This window comes from Notamacropus eugenii, chromosome 3, assembly GCF_028372415.1.
Source record: "Notamacropus eugenii isolate mMacEug1 chromosome 3, mMacEug1.pri_v2, whole genome shotgun sequence".
NCBI lineage: Eukaryota > Metazoa > Chordata > Mammalia > Diprotodontia > Macropodidae > Notamacropus > Notamacropus eugenii.
The window spans coordinates 449,120,102-449,147,677 of NC_092874.1; the positions used below are offsets into that span (position 1 = coordinate 449,120,102).

At 39.6% G+C, this 27,576-nt stretch overlaps 1 protein-coding gene across 1 annotated transcript; it reads right to left on the reverse strand.

The window, feature by feature from the left end:
* Window positions 1-24,339: 24,339 nt before the first annotated feature.
* Window positions 24,340-26,312, reverse strand: LOC140497559 (centrin-1-like). The gene has a single exon (XM_072598653.1). The coding sequence runs from the start codon at window positions 26,155-26,157 to the stop codon at window positions 25,639-25,641; it is 519 nt and encodes a 172-aa protein (XP_072454754.1). The 5' UTR covers window positions 26,158-26,312; the 3' UTR covers window positions 24,340-25,638.
* Window positions 26,313-27,576: the final 1,264 nt, after the last annotated feature.

Genomic DNA, 27,576 nt, shown 5'->3' on the forward strand with positions numbered 1-27,576 from the left:
TATATTTTTAAAGAATAAATGGCATTGGTTTGGGCCATTAAAGGTCTTTCAAACTATATATTTTATGAAAATTAAATCTTTCATAGGATAAAATATTTAGGTCTAGAATTTAATGAAAAGTTATTAAGTTGTAGAGACTGCTAATAATTCTCATAGAGCCCAATTGAAGAATGGGAAACATGGTCATACTGGGTGGTCTTGGATTAGAGTTCACACTCATTTCACATCACAAGCTGGCCCCCAGTTTGAGCCAGATCCCTGTATGCATGTGGATAGTAGTGGCTTGGTTGCATCTATCTGATTTGTAATCATCGGTATCCTTCAGTACTTTGAAATAAAGAATTGCCACCTGATTGTTTGGGTACCTGTTGTATGCCTGTTGGAAATAGGAAAGATGGTGTAAGAAACCAAAACCAACCCCCTCATCCCTCTCCCCCATCCTAAAGCCATCCCAAGCCTGTGACTTGCACAAAAATGATGGGATTTTAGTTCTAATATGATTCAGACTTTTGCAAGATACTTGATGTTTATTTTCTATGTATGTCTGCAAAGTCATTTATAAACTTTGTATAATCCTAACATACAAAAAGGAATCCTTGAGCTACTCACCCTCCAGTTTTTTCAGGGGGTAACTCAAATACTGAATTGATTATCTCCTCCTGCGTGGGGATGGGCAGATCTCTGGAAGGGCTTGAGCAGGTCAAGAAAGATAACAAGGCCATGGCTTGGTATGTTAATTGTCTAAGGCTAAATGGGAAGGAGCTTTATGAGCTAAGGTTCTATTATAATGTATGCCACATGAGAGCAAGGACTTCAGTCTTTGCTTTTCTTTGTATCTCCACTATTGAGCTCACTGCATAGTAAGTGCTCACTGGACTTCATAGGGGTTAAACATTTTGTTAAACAGAGCTTCAAGCAAAATCATGGAGTAGGTAAAATTCAAAATTTGTCTTCAAGCTTTCTTTCTTTTCATTGACCATTCCTCCTTTGCAATAGATATCTCTCATCCCCAAGTACCAACACTTTACATTTTTGCTTCTGGTGGAAAGAGAAATGAATTTGATGTCAGGGAGTCTGGATTCAAACACTGTATGATCTTGGTTAGGTCACTTAATTTTTCTGGTCCTCAGTTTCTTCATCTATAAATTAAAAGGTTGGACTAAAGAGCCTTAAAGGTCCCTTCCAGAGTTGAACTTATAAACCTATGAATCTTAGTATAATTCTACCTTCCACCACAGTGTCTGGTTTCTAGACCAATCTGGTCCTTTCTTCTTTCTCCCTTATCAGTGCTATCTTATTATCAAAACTTTGAGTGCTATCAAATAATCTGATAAACGAATTTAAAACAAATTTTCCATTAATTGTAAGTAGCGGCTTAATGTGCTACCTTTTCCAAGAGTATGTTGTACTTAAAAATGTATTCTTCAGTCCAAAAAACTTAATCTCTAATAGTGGAATCTCTGATACTATTGTAGACAGGCAAGTCAAATATCAGAGTCTTTCTGGCACCCCACAGATCCCACCATGTACTGCACTTACCCCTAAGACAATCTTATATCTAGCTTTCTTAGAATCAGGGATAAAATTATGTTACAAATAGCCTTGAACCTGGAGGATTGCAAGGAGTACATTACATAGAGGCATACAGATCACACTGGCAGAGGATACAGTGCTGAGGGGACACGGAAGATGATATATGAGAGGATAGGATAAAATGTTTAAAGGTCTCAGTAGAGATAAAGAAACTGAATTTAAGGAGATGAAACTGAGTAGGGTTATACCCTGATCCCACCCTCTCAGAGCCATGATTGCTACATCCCTCCCCCCGCCCCAGGTTCTGGGACACCAGGTTCTGGAATATTTCTCTTTTGTCAGCTCCCATTGCATGAAACCTTTTCTCCATCTGTTAGTGATTAGTCCTCCAATTCCATTTAACCTTTTAACATCAACTTCCTTTTACAAAGATAATTACTTTGAAAATATGGCAAAAACAAAGTACAAACATTTTCCCCAGTACCTTCAGGGAAGATTCTCTACTATCTCAACTCAGATTCTAGGAGAGTAGTAGGCTCAACATCTAGCTCATTTCCTACATAGTATTTGTCCCACCATGTTCATGTACAAAGGTAACATGGTTGGCACAGGAGACCTTCCTCTGGGCTGGGGTCTTGAAAACCAGTCCTGAAGATCATTCGTTGTTCCTTTGGGCTGGAATGCTAGACTAGCTATAGAACCTGGCCTGGTTTCCAGTGCCCAGATCCCTGTGACTCACTTTCTGGTGGTCAGAGGCCCCATTCCCTGCGCTTAGCACAGAGAAGAACCAACACAAAGTTCATGAACACAGGTCCAATTCCTGGAAGCCATATGTCCCTAAGGCTATCTCCCACTATAGCCCTGGATGCTGCAAACACCCCCAGATGTGAACGAAGCAAAGAGAAGAGCCAAAGCTGATGCAGGCCTTGTTAACATGCCAGCTGTTCTGGCCACGCAGTCAACCCAAAAAAGATCCTCCCAACCATATGGCCAGCCCACTGGAACCCATCACAGATTATCCATGCATGCTCCACATTCTTTCCAATGAACTTCTCTTACAAGTCATCACGATTCTCCCACAAGCAGTTCCCTAGAGTATTCCAAGTAGGGAGATGGCATTTGTTCTCTAATGCCTTCCATGTGGAGACACTATCTAGGGCATTGTGCCCATATGCCAGGCCCCCATTACAGGGACAAATGTAAAGTTCTATACAAATCCAGAAATATAGGATGAGGAAAAAAATGTGACAACAAAAGATATAGGTCTCAGAGTCAACAGTTGGAGCTTCAGTCTGAGTCAACATAATAAAAAAGTTTTTAAAAGTTGTGTCCAGAATCCAGGAAACCTTAGTCCTATTTTACTGACTATTGAAATGTCTTAGAGTGAACAAAGTCCTCAGGAGGCCTGGGTTCCATTACTCTCTCAATTATTTAGTAGCTGTAGGACTTTGGGTAAATTAGTTTGTCTTCTGGATCTCTTTCTTTATGATATGAAGGATTGTCTAGACTATTTTTAAGGCCCCCTCCAACTCTAACTTTCCAAAATTCTCATTTTCTCCAAAAATATTTTAGAAATGAATACTTAGAATCTAAGGGTCTCTTGAATCAATCCTATCTTTGCTTCTTTTTCTTTTGACTTCTCTAATCATACGCCATGAAAGGGCTGTCTGTGACAGCACATGTTGAGAAGGGGTAGTCAAACTCCCTTCCAGTGACGAGGGGAAAAGGAAGGGAGTTTTATGACACTGTTGGTTATTAACTCCTAGCATTCTTTCTTAGTAATAGATGAAGCTACCTTTGTAGCTTTGTCTCTTTCTTTTTGGGAGAATAAGGTCACGAGGGGATCACTGCCTTCCCCCTACCCCACCCTCCTGAGAGCTGCTTAAAAAATAAGAGTGTGTAAAAGCAGTTATATAGGTGTTAATGAGGCAGCTCTGGATAAGCAGATGGTGATTATAAACTGAGCTGTCTGGATTTTACTTTTCATAAACTCCCAAGGGGAAACATGGCTCAGCATTATACCCACAAGTCTAGCTACAGTGTCTGAAACCACACTATCTCAGTTAAATTAAAGACTCTTGAGAGTGTTGAGTGAATGAACCCAGCAGTGAGAAGCTCTAAACACAGCAGAAAATTCATCTGGGAATAGATCTGCCCAAACTTGTAAATGAGCAAGTCCCACAAGAGTTCCTTGGAGGTGGTATCGTTGTATGACATTTCTTTTCTCTGTCATATTGCAGTCTGCCAGGTTGGAACTTTCTCATGCCAAAGTCATGCTTGGCATATTTCTCGAGGGCAGCTATCAAATGTGGCAGAGTTTCTAAACAGAAGCAATATAGAAGCCACTTTTTCTAAGTTATAATTAGTTCATCAAATTCTAAAATGTGGCTGGAGAATAAGTCTACCTCTTAGCAACCTGGGTAGATTTATGTCATTAATTGGGCAGAGAGTTGAGGACTTGGAGAAAGAAGAAAAAAATGGACAAAAGTCATCTGGTGGATGGTGGTGGACTTGGAATCAAGGACACCTGAGTTCAAATCCTGTCTCTGATGCTTAATAGCCATTACCTTAGGCAAATCAGTTGAACCTCAGTCTCCATGTCTGTGACATGTGGGAAATAACCATGTACAAATCAACTAATCTCTCTGAGTCTTCTGAGTCTTGTTTTCCATTTCTGGAGAAAGAAGAGGAAGGTAGTAGTGAAGAGCAAGTCACTTAGCTTCCATAAGCCTCATTTTCTGTGTCTGCAAAATGGGGATAATGATATTTGAAGTAGCTATATCACAGTGTTGGTGTGAAGCTTAACTGAGATGTGTGCAAAGCACTCCATGCATCACTTTCAATCTGTGAGACTTAGGGAAAAGAGCAGAGGAAGTGAGAATAGGGGAAAGGACTAGGGAAAGGACAGGAAAAGGAAGGGGCAGGGGAAGAAGACATCTGGTTCACTTTGCACCCACTGTGAGGTAAGGAGGCAAAATGGAAAGCTATGGAAAGTGTTAGCATAACTTCCTTCTGACCTCCCTAGAGTCAGAGATTATTTAGTATTGAAAGATGTCCCTCATTTGTAACGTTGGTGAAACTGGAAGATCTTGGGCTCACACCCCGGCTGCCCTAGTCCTGAGAGGTGACCTTAGCCATACCCATACCAACCCCTGTTGGCTCCTTACCCTCTTGGCATTTTCAGCTACATTGTATTCCACCATCCCACCCTAAGTTCTTTGAGGGGAAGTGCTATCCCACTAGTTGATATTTGCATCCCTAGCACTTAACACACACTAAGTGCTTAATAACTGTTTTCCTTCTTTCCTCCCTTCCTTGCTCCCTCTCACCTTTCCTCTCTCACTCTTTCCTCCCTTCATCTTTCTTTTTTCTTCCTTCCTTCCTTCCTTTCTTCCTTCCTTCCTTCCTTCCTTAGTTCCTTCCTTCGTTCCTTCCTTCCTTCCTTCCTTCCTTCCTTCCTTCCTTCCTTCCTTCTTCCTTCTTTGTTTTTTATTTCCTTTCCTTCCTTCTCTCTCTTTCTTTTCTTTTTCTTTCTTCTGTCTTTCCTTCCTTTCTTCTTTTCTTCTTTTCCTTTCTTCCTTCCTCTCTTTCCACCCATCTGCCTATTCATCTATCGATCTACTTCTCTATCAAATTATCATCTCTATTATCTAAGTCACACAAGAATTTCAAGCTGACTCTGAACCCACAACTCTTTCTACTGTAGTATGGCCCTTCTTGGGTTTATACATTCTGCAAAAACAAACAAACAAAGAATTACAAGAATGAAGGAATAAACTTTGTAAAGAAATGATAATTAGTAACAGCCTAAGGAACTGCCTATCAAACCCAGAATACTTAAAGAATGGCAGGTTTCCCACTGCCAGAAAAAAGCCCAAGTAAAAAGAGGCTGAATTTGGGTGATTTTGCCCACTGGAATTAAAGTCGGGAGAACAAGAACCAAATTAGCTCATGTTTACTCTTTCCGAAAATCCTCTGGGCAGCCCAGTCAATCCAGGTTCGCTCCCTTCAAACACCCAAGAGAGTCAATCACCTTTGATTCTCCTTCGTCATTTAATTTGCTTCCACCCTCTTGCTCATAGGTCATTGCTACAAGGAACCTCCAACAGACAATCAGAAACTCAGGGACTTTTCTTCTCCCTCTTTTCTCCTCTTCAGGGAGTCTGATGAAAGTGTGATTTCTCCAGTGACTTTTCGATGCCCTGGGAGAACTAGAAAAAGCTTTTGGCAGCTTTCATCAAATCAGAAATGTGGGAAAAGTTAGTGTGGCCTCTGGAAATCATAACTGGGCTCCTTTATTGATTCTCTTTAAATTGAGTATGCATACATGCTTATGATAACTGTGAGAAAGCATGCTTCAGAATGAGTTCTCTTTCAAGATTTCTCGGGGCTTGGAGGGTGTTTCAAGGAGGTCAGATCCCTGTGGCATAATTCCTTTACAGGGAGGTCACATGACAAGGAATACTGTTGCCTTTAAAGTTAGCACCACAGCGGAGGGATTATTGCTGCTTTGGATGAGTTACAGCTGAGATGGGGAGATTGAGAAGGGACAGCTTATTAAAAGGGGCTTCTCTTAAAATGCAGTTTGGTTAAGGCTCTTATTATCCATTCCCAGTAGGCCTATTCCCATCGTTACATGTCACTATAGAAATCTCAGCATCTCTCTCGATCTTTATGCATGAAGTGACTGTTCTGATTTTAAAAGACAAAGCTCTCAAACTGACCCATAAGATGACTTGCTCTATAATTATGGTTACACAGCAAATCACTTGTACTGCCTCAGCCTTTACATTTCTTACATCAATTTCTCACAAAATTCCTGCCTTGCTCAATACCTCCTCATCTCTCATCTCAATTATTATCACAGTTTCCTCCTAACTGGTCTCCCTACCTCTCCTGTCCCCATTCTGGCTCATCCAACATTGGACTGACAAAGAAATTTTTCTTCAAATCAGACACAACCATGTGACTACCTTTCTCAGTAAACTCCAGTGGCTCACTATTGCCACTAGGATGAAATAAATATGTACTCCTCTGTTGCTGCCTTTAAAGCCTTATATAATCTGGCCCAAATCTATCTTTTCAGCCTCATTATTCATCTCCATACCTTTGCATTGGTTTTCCCATATGCCTGGAACACTTTCTGCCCATACTTCCACTTTACAGGGGACCTCTCTTCCTTCAAAATGTAGCTCAGGTATGATCTGCATATGAAAACTTTATGAATTAATCTCCCTGCCAGCTAATTTTTGCCCACTTTTATTTATTTAAAACCTTTGCATATATTTTTATTTATTAGCTTTATATTTTTCTGCTACATCCATTTTAAATGTCCTTGGCCTTAGTCATTTACTGGCTATTCACTGGTAAATTCACTTTACCTCTGTTTGCCCCAGTTTTTTCAACTGTAAAATAGTACCTACCTCCCAAGTTTGTAGAAAGGATCATATGAAATAATAATTATGAAATGCTTAGCACAGTGACCAGCACATAGTAAGCACTGTATAAATGTTAGCTGTTGTCGATTTCCTCATTAGAATGAAAACTCATTGTAAAAAGGGATTGTTCCTTTGCATTTGTATTGTTTGTATCTAGCACAATACCTAGAAGGTACCTAGGAGGTTCATATTGTTGGTTGATTAGTTATAGAACTCATGATCATTGGTGAGAATGATCAGTACCATGTGGAATCATGTCTGGTTTTTGTGTGTGCCATTCTTCCATTGGGGCAAGAGGATGCCTAGACTGATCTTTAAATCATCCCCTTCTAAGGGTCACAGTACTGCCTTATGCTGCCATAGGCTCTGACTGGGTGAAAATCAACTATAGGGCATCTCAAATGCACATGGTAGAGAATTCACCAAAGTTTCCAAAAACTCACTTGGAAAATGAGCAGCAAGGAGATAAAATTGTTACTATGGGAAATTCCTTGGCATTTGTCCTTGAGCATCTGAAACCTTCAGGAGAGTTTTCTCTTTCCCGGGAGAACTGATAGTTAAGACAGACTGACTGGGAGACTGATCCCACCTGCTAAAGAAGGTTACTGGTCTTCTTCCACCAATCTGTGACCAGAATTGACAGCTTCTTCAAGATCAATAGGCAACACCTTCCCTGGACATCCAAAGGACATGTTGCTATCGCACAATTTACAGCTTCCCTGGATTGCCTTCAAGGATGGGATAGGTTTGAAAGACTCTGTGGAGATGGCTCAGAGTTAGGAGGAAGTGGGACCAGGCATACTGTTTTTAAGTGAACTGTTCTGATTATCACAATTTGACTCATAGAATTCATTTGCTTCATCTTTTCTGGGAAGATTTCATGGTGAGGTTGGAGGCTAAGAACATTTTTGTGAGTAGGAAAGGACTTCAGAACGTATCCAATCCAACCTCTTCCTTTTGCACAGAAGAAATGAAGAGGATGTGTTTTGTGTTTTGTTCAAGGTCACCCAGGGGAGCTTGACAAAGTAGATGCATAATCCTAATGTCAAGAAAATTCTCTAAATGACAGTTTGAGGATATCATTCCTCATCTAATTAAGACTTGAAAGTGATTAAGACTTGAAACTGAGGCATCACTATAAGTGAATCTGTTGATAAGGGTGGTGATTTAATCTATATTGTTAACTTACTTCTATTATTTATATTATGTTTAAAAAGTTCTAGAATTTTACAAACATCAAGTAAAATGAGCATTTCCACATAAAAAAGCAGAACAGAAAAGGGGAATTGGACATAAACCTGCAAATCTCTGTTCTATACAATTTATGATTCCTTTAAAGTATAATATTTAATTTTAACTATAATATATATTTTAAATTTGTAATTAATTTTAGTGATTATAAATTCAACATATAACATTTAAACCTATCCTGCTTGACAATATTTCTTTTTGTTTTCTTCTATGTATTTTTAAAAAATGACCCTCTGTTTTGGATTTGGAGTTCCAGAGTTCTCCCATTTTTCTAAAGCCCTGATTTTAAAAGTTCAATCTCTTGAAGAAATTACTAATAATGAGATTATACTAACTTTCTTATTCAGACTCCATCCAGCTGGAGAAGGCATTGTGTTCTACAGTGGCTTGGGTAAGGGATAAATTCTTTGAATAGATTGACCAACACTGTGGGTAACTTAGAAGTGAATGTTGCAATCAAAGTTCCAGTCCAGACCCTCTTAATTCTCTCATTAATTATTAGCCAATCAGAGTTGATTGCCACCTTAGGGAGCAACCCTCTTCTAATGGACATATGAGCCACAAACCCATGATTGTTGTGGGTCTAAGAGAGAGATGGCCAAATGACCATCCTTTTGCTAAACTGCTGGCATTATTAATAAAAAGACTAAATTACCCAGAAATTATATCTCTTGAATCTTTTTAATCATCACAGCAATAAAGAAAAGAACAAAAAAGAAAAACAACACACCCTTGGAACAAATCTACAGTCAAGCAAAACAAATTCCTACATTAGCCACATCCAAAAAAATGATTCATTTCTCACCTTAAATCCATCATCTCTCTATTAGAAGGTGAATAGAGGGTATCACCAATAATGGTCAGCCATTGCAATGAATGTAATTCTTAGGTCTTTCAAATTTGTTGTTGTTGTTGTTTTAGAGTGGAAGGCAAGAGAATCTCAGCATTTTCATAGCTGGAGGGTTCTCATCATAACACAAGATTTTTACTTAACTTTAGAAATAGGGGAATATTTTTTTTCCTAACATAGCATTAGAAACAGAATTCTTATTATCAGTTTGTGAACGGAAGTTCCTCTGCACCCTAAATTTAGCCTAAATCTATATAACATTCCCCATAGCACTTTTTTATATCTTTGCCATATACTTCTCATGTAAAAGTGTACATTATCCTTGACTGATTGTGTCTTCCCTCCTAAGTCTGTTACATACGCATCAAAACTTTATATCTCCTCCAATTCCAAGCTAGTGTAGAGCTATGTAGTCAGTAGAGATTTAGTAAACATTTAGTAAGTGGATTTATTCATCCATATTCTTTGAAGGATTTGGGGCTATTGGAAGGAACTAGGGAGAAAAGAAAACATGGAGGTGTGGAGGTATGAATTTTTTCTTTCAGTTTTTAAAGGGCTAGGCTATATAAAAGGAAATAGGTTTGTTCTACTAGATCCCAACGGCTGACCTAGGGCTAATAGCCAGATTTAGATCCTATGCAAGAAAAAGCTTTCTAAAATTGAAAGTATCCAAAGGTGCATTGGACTAGGGGTATTGGTATTCCTCTTACTGGTGTCTTCAAATAATAACAATGGCTAGAATTTAATGAGTGCTGTATGGTTTGCCAAGCACTCTAAATATTTCAACTTATTTGATGAATCTAAAGCTAGATGTTGTTTGTCATGTCCTAGTGATAGGTATGGGATCTGAACCCACAAAGGGGGTTCACCATGTCTTTGAAAGCAATCCAGTCCCTGAATTTTCCCATACATTTCAGTAGCCTGGATAACTGGTGTTTCCATACAAGGTATCTGACCCACCCAAAGACACCTTGATTACTTAATTAACTTACTTGACACTCCTTAATCCCATCAATACTCCTTTCTCTGTTACTCTGAACCGCTCCAGACTACTTGCCACTCCTAGAGTCACTTCCAGAAGTCTTTGTATATAAAAACTATCCATCTTATCCTTATCAAATGCACAGACTCACTAGGAGTCCTGTTTCTTTCTATTGGTCTTACAATAAACTCACTACTTGACTGAAATAAGGCAGATCCCTGCCCTATAGTCTCAGATTTCAGGGTTCCTAGCACCCCTAGACCACAACAGTAGGAGTGATTCTCCATAAGATTTAGGTTGGACTAGAAGAGGCTCACAAAGACACTTCCAGCTCTGAGAATCAAAAAGTCATGAATGAATGAATGAATACAAATAGATGTATGAGTCTCACTCTATTATGGCATTCCCTTATATAGACATACTGCCATTTTTCACCACTTGCTGGGTTGTCTTCAGCACCTGGCCTGGATTTTGACTCCTATATTCCTGTGGCTTACTGTCCTGGGGTTGGAGAGCTGTAATGGTAATTTATATGGGAAGATCTTTCCCATTCATTAATATGCCCATGTGACCTGCCCAGGTCACATGGAAGCCTGAGTCACATAAGTCTAAGTCACATGGAAGAGGAAGGGGTGGAGCAGAAGGGGTGGAGCAGGAGGGGTAGAACAGGAATAGGCAGGGCTAGAGAAAAACTGAGAAGAAATTGATCAAGAGAGGAGTCAGAGCTAGGAAGGATGCAGGCAAGCAAGCAAGCAACTGGCTAGCATGAGTGAAAGAGCTTGTTTATGATTTTGTTTAAGGGAGCTGGTTTGTGAGAAACCTAAGATGGTGTCCTCTGCATTGTTATTGTGTATCGATTTTTGTTAATATGATGGATTTGGCTTTCTGGTGTCTGAATAAATGTCTTGGTTCTGTCTTCCATGTGGAGAGTCTGTGGTATTTTGTGATTCAGAATTGAGCCAGGATATTCATTGTCACCATAGGTGCAGTAAGTGTCACATTGGCGCTAAAAGACCCTGTTCCTTTCACCTACAATGGAAAGAACAAGCAAAAGATCAAGAAGCAAGCCTCATATTAAGAAACCATGTGGTTTGGGATGGGAAGAGAGCCTGACTATTGAGTCTCTCATTGAACATGTGAGCAAAAGAACCAGAGAGCTAGCCTAGAAAAACATGGAGCAAAGTAATAGTTGAATCTGACTCAGGCCTTTTTGAAACTCCAAAAGCCTCTACTACATAGTTAATTGAAAAATGAAAAAAAAATGAAAAAAAAAATGAAAAAAAAAAATGAAAAAATTCCCAACCAGGTGGTTGCTTAACTGGAACCAATTGAACCATGCCCACATTGTCTTTCCAAGGAATTTCCATTATACAGCATTACAATGCTTCTGGAAGCTATTTTACCTGTATCCATCTTCATAGAGAGATCCATTTGAGCAAATTATGGCATCTGCACATGTGCCAGACCCCCAATTTTACAGAGATGGTAGAAGGTTTTAATGATAATGTAGAATCTGCTTCAAAGTTTTGCTATGTGACATTTAGGTTTTATTTGCTCTTATAAGCCTAAATGGCTTATTTGTAGATCACAAGACCAATAAGATGGAGGACTTGATATTTTCTCCAATCCTCACACTCTCTCAGGTTTCTCAAAAATAGAAATTATACACAAGAGATAAAGCAATTTCAGTTGTCTCCATGGTATAGGATAATTAGAACCCTAAAGATGTAAAAATTCAATAAACAAACAGCAGAAAAGGTTAATCCCTAACCCTAATGTGCTCTCTTTGCAACCCCTCCCCCACCATCTACCACATTCCAACAGGAACAATACAAGGTATTCAGTCACAGGCTTACAGCAGAATTCAACACTGTCTATCTCTATACCTCAAAAAGCAAAAGGCAAAAGCTTACTCTGCATGGGATAGCAATATAGCAGCTCAGTATAGCAGTTATAATAGAACTCAACTAGAGAACTGAGGAATGGGGAAAACTGGGACAGTGTGCCAATGTGTGTAGAATGCCACTTGACTTGAGAGAAAAGGGATTGGCATCCAGATCAGGCCCTAAAATATGAATTTCATAGCTTGGAAGGAAGAGGTTGAGCCTGTTTTGAGGTCCAGAACCCACAGAAACAGCAATCAAAGGGGAAAGAGTCACAAAGTGAGTAATAGAAGAATATGGGGGTGAGAGGAATGTTGAAATCATCAAAGATTTAGAAGCAAGAAACCTAAAGAACTTGAGTACAAGCAGACAAACTAACAAGGAAGATACTAATAACAGAATGTAATATGGCTGCCAGAATACCAAAAGTAGTCCAGAAGCTATAAATAAATATTGCATGACAGAGGAAAATTAATTAAAACCTGAGGAGACAGGGAACCTGATGGACTTCTAAGACAGCATGGAGTCCAGTAAATATTAAAAAGTGGTTTAAAAGATGAGTACAAATTGTGAAAGGAAAATTTATTAGCTGAGCCACAGAAATAACTGGCAAAATAAAAAAATAACGAGTCCTTACCGGCAAACTTTGCCAAAAAAATAAAAAAGAGACTCAATGATTGGGAATTCAAATAAACAGAAATGAAAAACAATCTGGAAAAAGAGAAGCAAAAAGCAATAATGTTTAAAGAAAACATGATCTCCATACAAACAAAGCATATTAATCTCAAAAATAGGATTCATAGAGATAATTTAAGAATTACAGCTCCCCTAAGTCTTTTTTCATCATAGTATTTTAAATAGTGAAAACATCCATAAACCTTTAGAAATTAACAACAGAAACATGTGTGATTAAGTTTACTGCAGATGTGTTGGCTTTACCAAAAGACAACATACTTTGAAGTATGTCTGAATTTGCAGAGATATCCTCTATATGACTTTAGCATTATGGCATGTTTCCCCATGGCACCAACAATATGGAAGCTCATCATTTTTTTTTTACCAATTGTGCCAATTTAATGGTCAAATAGTAAGGCTAAAACGTTGTTTTATTTGTGTTTCTCTAATTATTAAGAAATTAGAACCACTTTCCCTAGTAATAAATAATAGTTTTCTTCACACTGTTCGTCAAATGTTTTGACTATTCAAAATCAAATTGTATCAGATCCTTAGACATCATCAATATTTATGTTATTGGTGGATGGCACATTTACCAAAAAGTGATTCTTTTTACTCAGTCTGTTTCTTTTCTTTTCATTTTCAATACATAACTTTACCTTCCCCATTCAGACTCTGCAATCACCTTCCCTAGATCCTAAGAGGGCTCTATTCATGAGACAACAGACACATAGTTTCACACTTTCTGTTTCCCTTTTGTTATGGAAAATCATTTTTATGAGTATTCATTTCTAACTCTTTTGTGTGCAAAAATTTCTTCCCATGTTTAATAAAATTTCTTTCCTTTCAGTAATGAAGAAAATATATTACAATTTTTCTTTCATTTTCATTTCATTAAAAAATATTAGAATCATTCATTCAAGTAAAATTTGTTACAATATGTGCTATGAGATCCTAGCATTGATATTGTTTGGGAGGTACAGAGAAATCAATTCAGAAGATATCCAAAAAGAGAAGAGACTGAATGATTGGGGAAAAGCATGGAATGTATTTTTAACAAATTAAAACGATCAAAAGGACATTTTTTAACTACTGATGCACGGGCCTAATTTTTCATTTCTATAAAAAACTGTGAAAGATTGAGCTAAATGGGAATTGAGCTTATCCTTCATGAAAATATGAAAAAAGTAACAAGCAAGTGCCAACAAATGATTTTCTACTTTGCTCTGCATGTCTAGAATTAGGAAATTACCTTGAAGACACAGAGACCACCAGGTTCAACCTTGCTACTATTGCAACTACTTGTTACTTGCTACTACTTGCTATTATGGTCTACTATTTTAAAAAAAAAGTAGTATTTGATTTGGTACCATAAATAACACAGGCTCAAATTCTCTCAGCTAACATTTCCCATTCATATGTTAAGAAAGTGGGAAGGGAAACCTGTGGACTTGAGGCCACCTAAGGCCTTCTAGGTCCTTGAGTGTGCCCTTTTGATTGAATCCATGTTTTACAGAACAAATCCTTTTATTCAGGGTAATTGTTTTGTGAAGTTTGGATCCAGTCAAAGGTCCGTGCTTGAGGACATAGACAGCCACATGTGACTTTGAGGTTGCAGGTTCCCCACTCCTGTAAGATAACAGAAGCCTCCTGGGTAGCTGCAACACTAAGGATATCTTTATTTTATGAAGCTTTCATTAGTTATATCAAGGTTGGTTGTCATTTTCTTTTTTTTTTTTTTTTATTTTTTTTTTATTTTTTTTTTTTTATTTAGCTTTTAACATTCATTTTCACAAAATTTTGGGTTACAAATTTTCTCCCCTTTTCTCCCCTCCCCCCCCCAAACCCAAGCATTCTAATTGCCCCTGTGACCAATCTGCTCTCTCTTCTATCATCCCTCTCTGCCCTTGTCTCTGTCTTCTCTTTTGTCCTGTAGGGCCAGATAGCTTTCTATACCCCTTTACCTGTATTTCTTATTTCCTAGTGGTAAGAACATTACAGTTGATCCTAACACTTTGAGTTCCCACTTCTTTAGCTCCCTCCCTCTCCACCCCTTCCCTTTGGAAGGCAAGCAATTCAATATAGGCCAAATCTGTGTAGTTTTGCAAATGACTTCCATAATAGTTGTGTTGTATAGGACTAACTATATTTCCCTCCATCCTATCCTGTCCCCCATTACTTCTATTCTCTTTTGATCCTATCCCTCCCCATGAGTGTTGACCTCAAATTGCACTCTCCTCCCCATGCCCTCCCTTCTATCATCCCCCCCCACTCTGCTTATCCCCTTATCCTCCACTTTCCTGTGTTGTAAGATAGGTTTTCATACCAAAATGAGTAGGCATTTTATTCTTTCCTTTAGTGGAATGTGATGAGAGTAGACTTCATGTTTTTCTCTCACCTCCCCTCTTTATCCCTCCACTAATGAGTCTTTTGCTTGCCTCTTTTATGAGAGATAATTTGCCCCATTCAATTCTCCCTTTCTCCTCCCAATATCTTTCTCTCTCACTGCTTGATTTCATTTTTTTTTAAGATATGGTCCCATCCTCTTCAATTCACTCTGTGCACTCTGTCTCTATGTGTGTGTGCATGTGTACATGTGTGTGTGTGTAATCCCACCCAGTACCCAGATACTGAAATGTTTCAAGAGTTACAAATATTGTCTTTCCATGTAGGAATGTAAACAGTTCAACTTTAGTAAGTCCCTTATGACTTCTCTTTGCTGTTCACCTTTTCATGGTTCTCTTCATTCTTGTGTTTGGAAGTCAAATTTTCTTTTCAGCTCTGGTCTTTTCATCAAGAATGCTTGAAAATCCTCTATTTTATTGAAAGACCAATTTTTCCCCTGAAGTATTATACTCAGTTTTGCTGGGTAGGTGATTCTTGGTTTTAGTCCTAGTTCCTTTGACTTCTGGAATATCCTATTCCATGCCCTTCGATCCCTTAATGTAGAAGCTGCTAGATCTTGTGTTATCCTGATTGTATTTCCACAATACTTGAATTGTTTCTTTCTAGCTGCTTGCAATATTTTCTCTTTCACCTGGGAGTTCTGGAATTTGGCCACAATGTTCCTAGGAGTTTCTCTTTTTGGATCTCTTTCACGCGGTGTTCTGTGGATTCCTTGAATATTTATTTTGCCCTCTGGTTCTAGAATCTCAGGGCAGTTTTCCTTGATAATTTCATGAAAGATGATGTCTAGGCTCTTCTTTTGATCATGACTTTCAGGTAGTCCCAAAATTTTTAAATTGTCTCTCCTGGATCTATTTTCAAGGTCAGTTGTTTTTCCAATGAGATATTTCACATTATCTTCCATTTTTCTATTCCTCTGGCTTTGTTCTGCGATTTCTTGCTTTCTCATACAGTCCTTAGCCTCCATCTGTGCCATTCTGATTTTGAAAGAACTATTTTCTTCAGTGAGCTTTTGAATCTCCTTTTCCATTTGGCTAATTCTGCTTTTGAAAGCATTCTTCTCCTCATTGGCTTTTTGAACCTCTTTTGCCAATTGAGTTAGGCTAGTTTTCAAGGTGTTATTTTCTTCAACATTTTTTTGGGTCTCCTTTAGCAGGGAGCTGATTTGCTGTTCATGCTTTGACTTCATGTCTCTCATTTCTCTTCCCAGCTTTTCCTCCACCTCTCTAACTTGATTTTCAAAGTTCTTTTTGAGTTATTCCGTGGCCTGAGCCCATTGAGTGGGCTGAGACACAGAAGCCTTGATTTCTGTGTCTTTGCCTGATGGTAAGCATTGTTCTTCCTCATCAGAAAGGAAGGGAGGAAATGCCTGTTCACCAAGAAAGTAACCTTCTATAGTCTTATTTCTTTTCCCTTTTCTGGGCATTTTCCCAGCCAGCGACTTGACCTCTGAATATTTTCCTCACACCCACCTCACCTCCTGATCCTCCCAGCCAGTGTTTGGGGTCTGAGATTCAAATGCTGCTTCCAGCCTCAGGGCTTTGGGCGGGGGCAGGGCTGCTATTCAGTGTGAGATTAAATTCAGATGCTCAGGTGAGGGCAGGGCTGCCTCTCAGGCTCAGTTCCCTCAGGGAGTTTATGCACAGACCTTCAACAATGGATCCAGGCTCCTGCCTGCTTGGGGAGCCCTGGTCTGCCACTGCCCCTCAGCTTCTGTCTCCCGAGGGGGCCCGAGCCATGGGGGCACCCCACTCCCCGCTCGACCCGCCAAAGGGACTCTCTCACCGACCCCCGTCACCTGTGGGTGGAGGTACTTGTGCGGCCGCTGGAGATCCCGTCCCTGAAGCCCGCTGGGATCTGTTCCTCTCGGTGCCGCGGCCACGGCAGGGCTGTACTCAGCTCCCAGTCCCGGCGCCCAGTCCGCAGCACGAAGGACCTTTTACGAGAGGTTTGCAGGTCTCTCCGGAACAGAAATCTCCCTCGCTCCAATGTTCTGTGGCCTCTGGGTGCAGAATTCGCCGTGAGTTACTTCTTTGTAGTTGTTCTATGGGTTGTCTGGTTGTCATTTTCATAAGAGGTGGCCAGGGCACCAAAAGTTTGAGTGGGGGAGGTGAGGGCTGAGGGAGTGTCATCTAATGAGAATGAAGAGCAAGAAGTCAGGAAGACCTGAGTTGGAACCGTATGTCAGAGGCTTGTGACCCTTGGGAAATCACTTAACCTCTGTCTGCCTCAGATCTTCCATCTGTGAAATGGAGGTAATCATTGCATCTACCTCACAGGGCTATTTGTAAGGATCATATGAAATACTATTAGGCAAAACATCTTCCAAAAAACAAAAGAACAGCACCCCCTATGTCTCCCCCTACCCCTGCCCCAGCCAGGATATTTAATAAAATTCCTTCAAATATTAATGAGTGCACATAGATGAGTTACCTAACGTCCTGGGAGCAAGGATTTCAAACTGGAAGGGACTTTAAACATCATGTGGCTCAACTGCTTTATTTGAAAAAAAAAAAAATGAGCCACACGCTAAAGGTTAAATGATTTGTCTGAGGTCATACAGATTGTAAGTGATTGAGTTAGGATTTGACTGCCAGTCCTCTGACTCCAAATCCTGCACCCTTTGCAGGACACTATAAGAGGAGTGAATAGGTTGCCATCTACAGCATTGGAAAGAATGCCTTGAAAGCACAGATCCATTTAAGTGTTTAAATATGATATGAAATGTAGGTTGAAACTTCCTTACCTTGTTCTCTTGCATATTCTGAGGCAATTTTCCCCATAATTTTCAGTTTCCTTATTTCCTTTTCTCAGAGTTTGCTAATCTTGGCTTTGCCAGATATTAATCTTCTACATAATCTTTGTTCTCTTTTTTGAATGTTCTATAACATTCTATTGTACTATTTTTTCTTTATCTAGTACCAAACAGTTTTGATGTTACCTCCTGGAATATTTTTAAATCCAGTGTAAGCCTGGGTTGGTCTCAGCATGTCCAATTAGTGTAACATGGATGTGCCATTTAGGGACCTTTGAAGCATGTCTGGATTGCCTACCACGGAGGCCTCTGCATCGCGTACCATGTGGGTAGGAATAGTCACCTTTTATCATCTGCTTGTGTCTTTAAACCTGGCAGCACTGACGTAATCTCATGCTTTTTCAGCTGTACCCTTTCTTTTTTTTTCTGTTGCTGTCTTGTTGTCTGTATCCAAAAGGCAAAGATCCCAGTTCACCTACAGCATGGGGACCATTAGCTAAAGTAGGCAAGGATTTTTATTCCCCTGCTCCTTGTCTTTTACCTCCAGTTTTAAGAAATGGATCTGGGGAGATAGATAGATAGACAGACAGACAGACAGATAGACAGATAGATAGATGATAGGTAGATAGATGATAGATAGATAGATAGATAGATAGATAGATAGATAGATAGATAGATAGATGATAGATAGATTATAGATAGATAGATATCATTCAGTTACTATAAAGTCATCTTCTGTTACTTTGCTAGAATGTCCCAATGGATCTTGATGTGCTCAATGAGGCAGATATCAGCATTTACCCATCCATGCCTGCCTACATTGTCTGACTCTTCTCCATTCCCTCCTATAAATCTACCACACATAGTTCACCCAATGTGCTGGGATCTTCTTCTTGTTCTGAGGCCATCATTAGGCTACCAAAGGACTGCACAACCTATCTAATGGCTGTCCCTTTCTGAATCATGTATTTCTTTGATGACAGCTTTATATCTCATCTCCTACATTATTGCTTATTTAGAATGTGTTATTGTTTGTCTCTCCCCTCCACTGATAACCCCACACACACACACACACACAAACACATCCTTTGGCCACCCCTAAATTTCATTTCTACAGAAATTAGGGTTGCATGACTAGCAAGTGCTCAACATCACCCAAAGAACAGTAGTATTCAAAAGATTGGCCTTGAAATTAATTCAAGAAATATTGCCACATTTACTGTACTAGACCAACCTAGCCTTGTGCAGTGGGTGTCTCATTCACTAATACAGTCTTTAGTTCAGTCAGAATCATTTTAAATTCATCTTTCTATGGTTCTCCTGAACCCCTGGATGTCACTTAGCATCTGTATGACCTCAGATAAATCATTTGAACCACGTGATGTTTAAAGTCCCTTCTGGTTTGAAATTCTTGCTTCCGGGATGTTATATGACACACATTGGTACATTAAGCATTGGGCATTCTTTCAAAAGGTATGACACAGTTGGATTTCTTGATTTCCAGGGCTTGACTAAATAATTTGGTGTGCAAATATTATCTTTTCCTTCTTATTTTTGCTTTTGGGTCTCTTGGATTTTCTAGATATATAATTGTTTCATCTGCAAGTAAAGGTATCTTAATTTCTTCATTGGTAAGCCTTCCTCCTTTAATTTCTATCTCTGCAAAGAGTATGTCACCTACAACAATGATTGTGTGGTAACCATTAACAATGCTAGTTGAGGGTATTGCAGGACCAGAACTGTAGGTATATAAATAGAAATAATTAATGTCTAGTGGGAATTGCCTTTGAAATTCAGCCTATTTGGGTAATGAAAAAAACCTACTTTTTACAGAGGATTCTGATTCTAGCTTTTTCTGCTACAAATTATATATTCAAGGATGTCACTTTACTTTTCAGTATTTTCATTTATTAAAAAAATGGATATGAACTGAAGGTTCAACTTGCTTTACTAGGATTTGGGGAAGATGAATGAAATAATGTGCTTGGGACTCCTCAAAGGAGAGATATATCACATAAATTCTAAGTATCGTTATAACAATAATCTGCAATTTCCAATTGCCCATCTTTAATAAAAAATATTTAAATCAAAACTAAAAGAGTGTCTTGGGCACATACAATTTGTCGTGAAAGATTTAATTAAAGTTTCTTATTATTAAAGAGGCGAAGTTTAATTTAATCTTCCGTGAAATGGATGATTTCAATTGGTCAAAACGTCTAAAAATGTATTGGATTAGATGTTGACACCCAGATAAAGTAAATTTGGGCTTCTTCCATTCAGGCAAGGCCCCTGAAAATAGAGGCTAAGAACACTGTCATTGGTTGTCATACTGTGTGCATAATTACTTTCCATGTTTCTAAAGCCATCACCATGATAAATTTGCAGTTTTTCCCATCTGCCAGAACTAGTAATGTGCAATACATTTAACAACTGAATTTGCATATAGAAAGTATCATTGACCTTTGGATTTCAAAGGACAAAGATTTACAAGGACACTCATTCAAAAACAAACCATTTATTTTCTGTGAATCACTGACTCTAGCATAGAACACATGGTCGCTCCACAATGAGGAAAAGGTTGAGGTTATCTTCCCAGATAAAAGATGTGGCAATGGGGCTTGAAAGCCAATATAAACACAGGCAAGTTTCTCCTGGCAGTTACTTTGGGCCAGCATATATATGAACTCTGTAATGATGACTTCAAATTGTATGTTTTCAGATTATGTGTTTATATACACGTACACACATATATACCTGTACACATATACACACACATGTATAACACATACATATATGCATATGCATTTTTATGCATATGTATATGTATGTATGTGTGTGTATGAATGGGATATGATACCTGTGATTGTTCCAGGGTTCAATCAATAATATTTAAGTGTAAATCTGTGATCTGAGTATGGTGTCAGAAACATAGGGCAATCATTGCCCGCTCTTCTCCTCATCGCTAGTTTTGTTAATGACCTCTTAAGGTTTACATTATATACACACACATTTATAGAGATATGATCTATTTACAAATATATTTATTTTATGGAGATAGATTTATATTTATTAGATAGAGACAGGATATATATTTATATAGACATGATCAGTTGAGGCTAGGAGGTCAAAGGGACAAAGAAAACAGTGGACAGTACAGCGGAAATCTTGTTGGATTTAGGGGTAGAAGACCAGAGATTAAATTCAAGTTCTGAAACTTACTAACTGTGGGACCTTGGGCAATCACTTGAGGTCACTGGGTATCAGTTTCCTCTTCTGTAAAACAAGGGAAAGGGTTGGACTAGATAGTACCTTAGGTCCCTTCCAGCCCTAAATTTATATTCCTGTGAGTGACAAAAAATGGATAGGCTGGGAGCATCACAGAATGAGAGAGTCACAGAACTGGAGTGGACCTTAGAGGCCATCTGCTTCAACAAGCAGCCATCTCCAACAAAGAGTCCTCCAGCTTTTGCTGAAAAATTTCTATTGAAAGTCATCCTGCTACTTTCTGAAGTCATCTGTCTTTGGAACAGGTTTATTTATTAGGAAGGTTTTCTTTAGGCTATCAGTCAATAAACATTTATTAAAGGCTTCTCATGTGCCAGGCACCAGGCTAAGTGCTAAGGATACAAAGAAAGGCAAAAAACAATTCCTTCCTTGAGGAGTTCACAGTCTAATGGGGGAAACAATGTGCAAACAACTATGCATAAAAATATATATATACAGGATAGAAACCTCTGGATACAAGGCTGGAAAAAACACTCGGATTAAAAAGGATTAGGAAAGGCTTCTTGCAAAAGGTGGTCAAACCTATATATGTCCCTTTGCCACTACCACTCATTCCTCCTGATTCTCCCCCCTGGGACAAAACTGAGTAAGTTTTTTCTTCTTTTTGTCCTTAGAATATTTGAAAGCAGTTATCTTCTATCTACTAATTCTGCAGCTTTGGGGCAGTAGTGCCTTAATCTCTCTACACTCCAATTGTCTCATCTGTAGAATGGGGCAATATCTTCCCTGACTAGATGTCATTGTTTGATGGAATTTCAGGTTCATTCCAGTTCTATGACCCACAATTTTGTCTTTTAAGTGTATTCCTTTCTGTATTGCCATAATTCCGAGCCCAGGGCTTTTTATGTGATGTAGCAGAAAGCATCATAGATTTAGAATCAGAGGAACCAGCTTTGGTACTGGTTATCTGGGATAAGAACAAAACTTACATTCAAGCAACACTTTAAAGATTATAAAGCTCTCTGCCCTCGATGCTATAGGTTGGGGAGGATGTATATCATTGTTTCCATTTTACAGAGGAACAAGTTGAGTCTCAAAGAAGGCAACCAACTTGTCCACAGTCCAACAGCTAAGGGGGTTATTGTTAGGATATATTCATTCCTGGATCACTCTTTCATCATCCAAAAATGAAGGTAGGACTATAGGATGGCTAAGACCCTTTCCACTCTAAAGTTTTTTTTTAAAGAGTTGATGTTATATATCTTTGAATACACACACACACACACACACACACACACACACACACACACACACACACACACCTCTTCAGTACTGCAAGTTCACAGTGAGGTTTGTGGGACAATTATAGTGATGAAAGATAGCTCTTTCCCATCTGGTACATTCACTAACAACAGACCATGGACCATAAATCAAGTCACAAAGCTTCTAATTAGAATGAAGTGAAAAAGTAAACAACAAGAAAAAGAATTATCCATACACAAAGCAATAGTCTCCCCTGGAGTCCCATACCACCAGAGAGAGACATAACATATGAAGAAGCTCTTTTCAGTGTTCCAGCTAAAATAATTGTCCTGTCTTTATATCCCAGCAATGGACTGGGTCTCAGTCTTGCTCTATCAGCTTCTGCTTCCACAACTGTCATCTGATGGTGGGCCTCACTTTCAAAGGGAGGTGTCATTACTCTTCTGTAAGGTTGCCTGGCTAGATGATTTAGGGTTAATCAAGATATTTTCATCTGTTTTATTAGATCTTTGCCTACATGGACTATTTCCTACTCTTCCTCACTACTCCCACATCCACACACACACACACACACATACACATACACATGCATATGCACATGCACACGTGCACACACACACAGACACCAGAAAGACCCTAAAGTTATCCTGATATTTAGGTTGAGGTAATAGAATAAATGCTTCCTGATTCCCAGCAGGCCTTGAAGCCTCAAGGAAGCCACCAGCAACAGTGGAGGGTGGGAATGAGAAGACAGAAAAGACAGCTGACAATCTTTATCTTGCATTCCTGACACTCTGCTCAGATCACGGATTTATATTTAAATATTGCTGATTTAACACTGGGACAATCATATGAGTTCATTGGCTGAGAAAGAAACATCTACTTTATTCTTCATTTGTCAGTTAGTCAAGGAGGAAATAATGTATAGCAAAGAGAGAAAAGTTTCAGGCAAGCAAAATGTAAAATCATAAAAGGAGGTAGGTCGATTGTGTCACTAGGAGAGTGAATGAATGAATAATATCCCCTGTGTTTTAATGATATCCTTGTGATGGCAGGAGAAAGCAAGGAATCCTTCTGCACCCTTGGGTAGACCTTTTTTGATGAAGTTTTGGTGAGACACAGACAAGAGATACAGGGTAAGCACAAGTGGATGGTCTGTGATTTGAATAACTGGGGGCAATTTCCAAAGCAATGAGATAATAGATTCATTTGAATTCCTGAATATTTTAAGGCTTTATAGCACATAGCATGAATTCACTAGACCAGCTAATAAGCACATGTAGATTCAAGGAAATCTATTAATCAACTCTACAAAAGAATTTCTCCTTTCTTTGTCTGTTCTAACAAAGACCAGTAGCTCATGGTGTTGCTATGGTTATGTTTTTATGTATGATTCTAGTTCTTATAGGTCAATAATTTGATTATTCTGAAGTTTTGTACCCAGACCATTGTGCTAACTGCTAAGGTTAATATTCCTGGTTTTCTTAAGGCTCGTCAAACAAGTGGCTATCAATGAAGACATGTAAATCAATCTCCCAGGCTTCAAGTAAACAACTGTGGGTGAAAGCTTTCTTCTTCAAGACCTAGATATAAAGCTTAAAGTGGGGTAGATTCACAAAAAAAAAAAAAAGATAGACCTGTCTATGCATAATTTGTTTAGCAAATGGCAAAGAATGCATAATGCAGCCTTAATATGAAAATACTAAAGAAAAAAAGAAAGGAAGGGAAGAGACACAGGGTAACAAAATGACGTGAAATCAATTATACCAAAATGGCTATGAGCGACTGAGAATAAGACAAATGAATGAAAGCCAATGAAGATAAATGGCTGTAATAAGGGACATTCTATAACCAAAGTGTCCCAGAAGCTGATTTCACCACTTGAAATATCAAATTAGTGTCATAAAAGCAAGGACAATACTGAGAGAAAAATCAATGAAATAAAAATGACCTCTGATTAAAAAAAAAGGAAAATACAAATTTCAATCCATCTCGAAAGCAATCAGACAAAAATAAATATCTGCTGTATAAAGAAGTTATTCCTTCTAGGATGAAATTATTAGTTTCAAATCAATCAGTTGGTAATCATTAATTAAGTATTTATTGTGTGTTAGGCATGATGTTAGGGAAGTGTTAGAGATTTAAAGACAAGAGTGAAATAGCCCCTGCCTTCAAGGGGCTTATATTCTTTTTTTTTTTTTTTTTTAACAAGAAAGACTTTATTCGCAACAGAGAAAATAAATAGCATCAACACAGAACAGACCACTGGGAGTTACAGAGCAGTGTGTCAGACTACCCACGTGGGACACTTGGTGGTCAGTGTCCATACATCAGAGGAGGAGAAAGTCACGGACTAACAAGAACCAAAGGTTCTTAGAGCTAACCAGTAAAGAGGAACTTGTAACAAAATCGGTAGAAAATGGCCGTGGTTACATTAGATTTCTAATGAAGACAACAGCCAGTTCCCTTTCTTCCAAGCAGGTAAAAGGGAAAACAGCTTTGCTAAATACTTGAAACACCACCCACCCCACCCACCCCAATTTTCAAAGCAACTAAGCCCTTAAAGCTCATGAACTAAGGAAATGCTTTTTTTTTTTTAACATTAGTATTAAGCCAACCTATTCTATTTATTATTTTCTTAGGCTAACATTACATTTAGCTTTTTTTCATTTGGTGACCTGGCCTGGGAAAAGGAAAGAGCATTTGCCAGGATGACACACGAAATGGGTGAGCTAGATGCAGCTACCCCAGTACTGACTGGAGAGGATGCCATGGACCATTCCAAGCCCTTCACAAGACAATAAGTATGTCAGTGTGTTTCAGACACAACAAAGAAGGTGGTAAGCTAATTTCTTCTTAAAAGAGCTAAGTCAATAAAAATCAAAGGGGTGAATGGAAGAGGGAGGGAAAAAATGGCCTGGAATGGTGGCCTACAAGCCAATCACATGGTCCTGCTGATACACCTGAGCATGGCAGGGGGAAGAGATGATGGAAGCAAGGTGATAAGGGAACCTGCACCTTAAAGGAGGTATTCTTTGTTGCCACTTTGGTGGCCATAACACTTGAATTTTGCTCTGGGGTTTGGTGTAACATTCATGAAAGAAGAGATGCCAGGCAAAAGAGGAGGGGTTTAAGCCTCCATCCTTAAGCCTGGTGGCTTCTGCATTGAATAATTCCTTGCCAAGATGTATTATCTAGAACTACATTTTTAGAATTCTCTAGAAAACATACAATTGATTCAGGTATTTGCTGATATAATTATCTAGACAAGTTAGTGGAAGGGGAACATCAGCCTCTGTGTTACTCAAAAACGGAACCAAGGGAGCTTCGGAACCAGAACCATCGGGCCGGGCCTGCCAGGGACAGAGGCGTCAGCCTCAGTAGAGGTTGGTCTTCTTCATGATGCGCAGGAACTCCTGCTCGCTGACTTCGCCGTCGCCGTCTCGATCCGCCTCATCGATCATTTCCTGCAGCTCCTCGTCGGTCAGGTTCTCCCCCAGCTCCCGGGCCACGCGCTTCAGGTTCTTGAAGGAGATCTTCCCGGTGTCGTCGTCGTCGAAGAGTCGGAAGGCCTTCAGGATCTCTTCCTTGGTGTCCTTCTCCGACATCTTCTGGGTCATCACGGCCAGGAAGTCGTTGAAGCTGATTTTCCCCGCCCCCTCCTTGTCGATGTCGGCTATCATCTTCTTGATCTCCTCCTTCTTGGGTTCGAAGCCCAGAGCTCTCATGGCCACCTTGAGCTCCTTGACATCTATGGTCCCGGTGCCGTCGGTGTCGAAGAGATCGAACGCCTCTCTGATTTCTTGTTTTTGTTCCTCCGTGAGCTCGGGTTTGGGGCCCGTCTTCTTTCTTGGGGGGCCGGAGCCCAGGGTGGGCTTCTGGATGGTACCGGCCATGCCTCCGCTCCCGACCGCTAACGTGCAGACTGGAAGTCTCGAAGCCCCGTGGGTGGGAACTAAACGTTTATGGCCCCGCCCCCTGGCTTCTCTTGGCTCCTCCCACACCTTCCCGCTGAAGCTCCGCCCCCTGCTGTCCTAGAGAGACACACACAGACACACCCCTCCTGAGGCTCCGCCCCCTGCTTTCAGAGACACACAGACACACCCCTCCTGAGGCTCCGCCCCCTGCTTTCAGAGACACACAGACACACCCCTCCTGAGGCTCCGCCCCCTGCTTTCAGACACACAGACACACCCCTCCTGAGGCTCCGCCCCCTGCTGTCAGACACACACACACACACACACACACACACACACACACACACACACCTTCCTCTCCTGTGGCTGCTCCCACCGCCCCTGGAGCTCAAGATCAGGTCCTCACTGGATCACAGGGAATCGACATTATCCTACAGAAGCCACAGGTCTGCTTTCCCAAAGGAATTACATTCTAAAGCTGGGGTGCCTGCATATGCATCTATTATTAACCATATGCGATATATACAAAAGGGATGCAAAGTAGATTTGAGAGTGGTGCTCTGGCATTTGGGAGTGAGGAATCAGGAAAGGCTTCGTACAAGTAGTAAAAGACATGAAAGATTCTGCCTGGTGGAGGTGGAAGGGTGTATGTTTCAAGAATGAGGCACAACTAGCAAAAAATTTTCCATTGGGAAAGGGAATGCATAATAGCAATTACACTATTATATGTAATATACAATTTCTATAAAATATATAATATATACAAATAATATACAATTCTATGATATACAATATATAACTTCCATAAGATGTTATAATATTACATATTAACATAGCATATATTCTATGCTTTGTTAGTTCCAAAGACCTGTGATGTTATGAGTATGCCAGCACTTCCATCGTGTGATTCCAACCCCTATAACACAACAGCCTGCTGTCTTTCTTTTTCTTTTCCTCATTAATGGGGCCATGCCCTGGCTACTTCTTAAACAGTCCTGTTCAATGAATAGGAGTTGCCTCACCCTAAGTGAGGACCTAAATAGACTTTGGTCTAAAGGGGCCAAAGTTTCCCAGTGCATCCTGGGTCATCTCCAGTCATCCTGATGACTATCTGGTCACTAGATTCAGATGACTCTGGAGGAGAAGTGAGGCTGGTGACCTGCACAGCCCTCCCTCACTCAAACCAAAGTCATGTCCTCATTTCTCTGATGGCATGGTCTTCTTTGGGAACGAAGGATGAACACAGTAAGTTGGTAGTTTCAAGACATTCTTTTTTCCATATCAGTTCTCATATCTGTGTTTCTCACATATTTTTGCTAAGTTCGAGAGGTATTTTTCATCTGCACAAGAGCCTTCTGGTCCTCAGACAAGACACAGTGCCAGTTGTTGGGCCCATAT